The following is a 641-nucleotide window of genomic DNA, read 5'->3' as shown; positions in this document are numbered from 1 at the left end:
TGATATAAATAAAGATAAGATATTCATATATATATATATATATATATATATGTCTTTATTACTATAATTATCATTTACACTATATATCAAATAAAAATGATTTATAATTTCTTCATTTGTATAGCAAGGTATTGTTCTGCATTTGACTCTTTTCTTACCTTGTAAGATGGAAGAAGTTCACCGATTGTCCTGAATTTGTGCCGTTTGTGTTTTTCTGAATCTCTGCACACTAAACACACAGACTCCTTGTCCTCCACACAGAAGAGTTTGAGTTTCTCGCCATGCAAATCACAAACCTCCTCAACGTTCAAGAAGGACTCACACAGGTTCTTCAACACAAGATTTCCAGGAGGATCGGTTTTGGAGGATCTTCTCCTGCAGACCGGACACTCCCGAGTTCTCTTGCTCCTCCAGAAGTGTTGAAGACAGTCTTTACAGACGCTGTGACTGCATGACAGAAACACGGGAGATCTGAAGACCTCACAGCACACGGGACAAGACAGCTCTTCCACAGAGAGCGACTCCATTTCAGTTTGGAAGAACTCCAAAAATCCAACTCCGACATGAACGCCTCAAGCCCTCTCATTTCCTCATTGTTGTGCTCAGGTACTTGGTAGACTCGGCATGACAGGAACAAAGAA

At 40.1% G+C, this 641-nt stretch overlaps 1 protein-coding gene across 1 annotated transcript in view; it reads right to left on the bottom strand.

The window, feature by feature from the left end:
• LOC107720905 (nuclear factor 7, ovary-like) overlaps positions 1 to 641 on the bottom strand; it is a 5,210-nt gene extending 4,569 nt beyond the window's left edge. The window contains exon 1 of the mRNA XM_016528733.1: positions 159 to 641. Coding sequence (XP_016384219.1) covers positions 159 to 527 — 369 coding nt within the window. The 5' untranslated portion in view covers positions 528 to 641. The remainder of the gene's footprint in view (positions 1 to 158) is intronic.

The sequence above is a fragment of the Sinocyclocheilus rhinocerous genome, unplaced genomic scaffold (assembly GCF_001515625.1).
Source record: "Sinocyclocheilus rhinocerous isolate Xijiao unplaced genomic scaffold, SAMN03320098_v1.1 scaffold751, whole genome shotgun sequence".
Classification (NCBI taxonomy): Eukaryota; Metazoa; Chordata; class Actinopteri; order Cypriniformes; family Cyprinidae; genus Sinocyclocheilus; species Sinocyclocheilus rhinocerous.
Note: the sequence above shows the minus strand (reverse complement) of the source record. Positions and strands in the feature narration are given on the sequence as shown.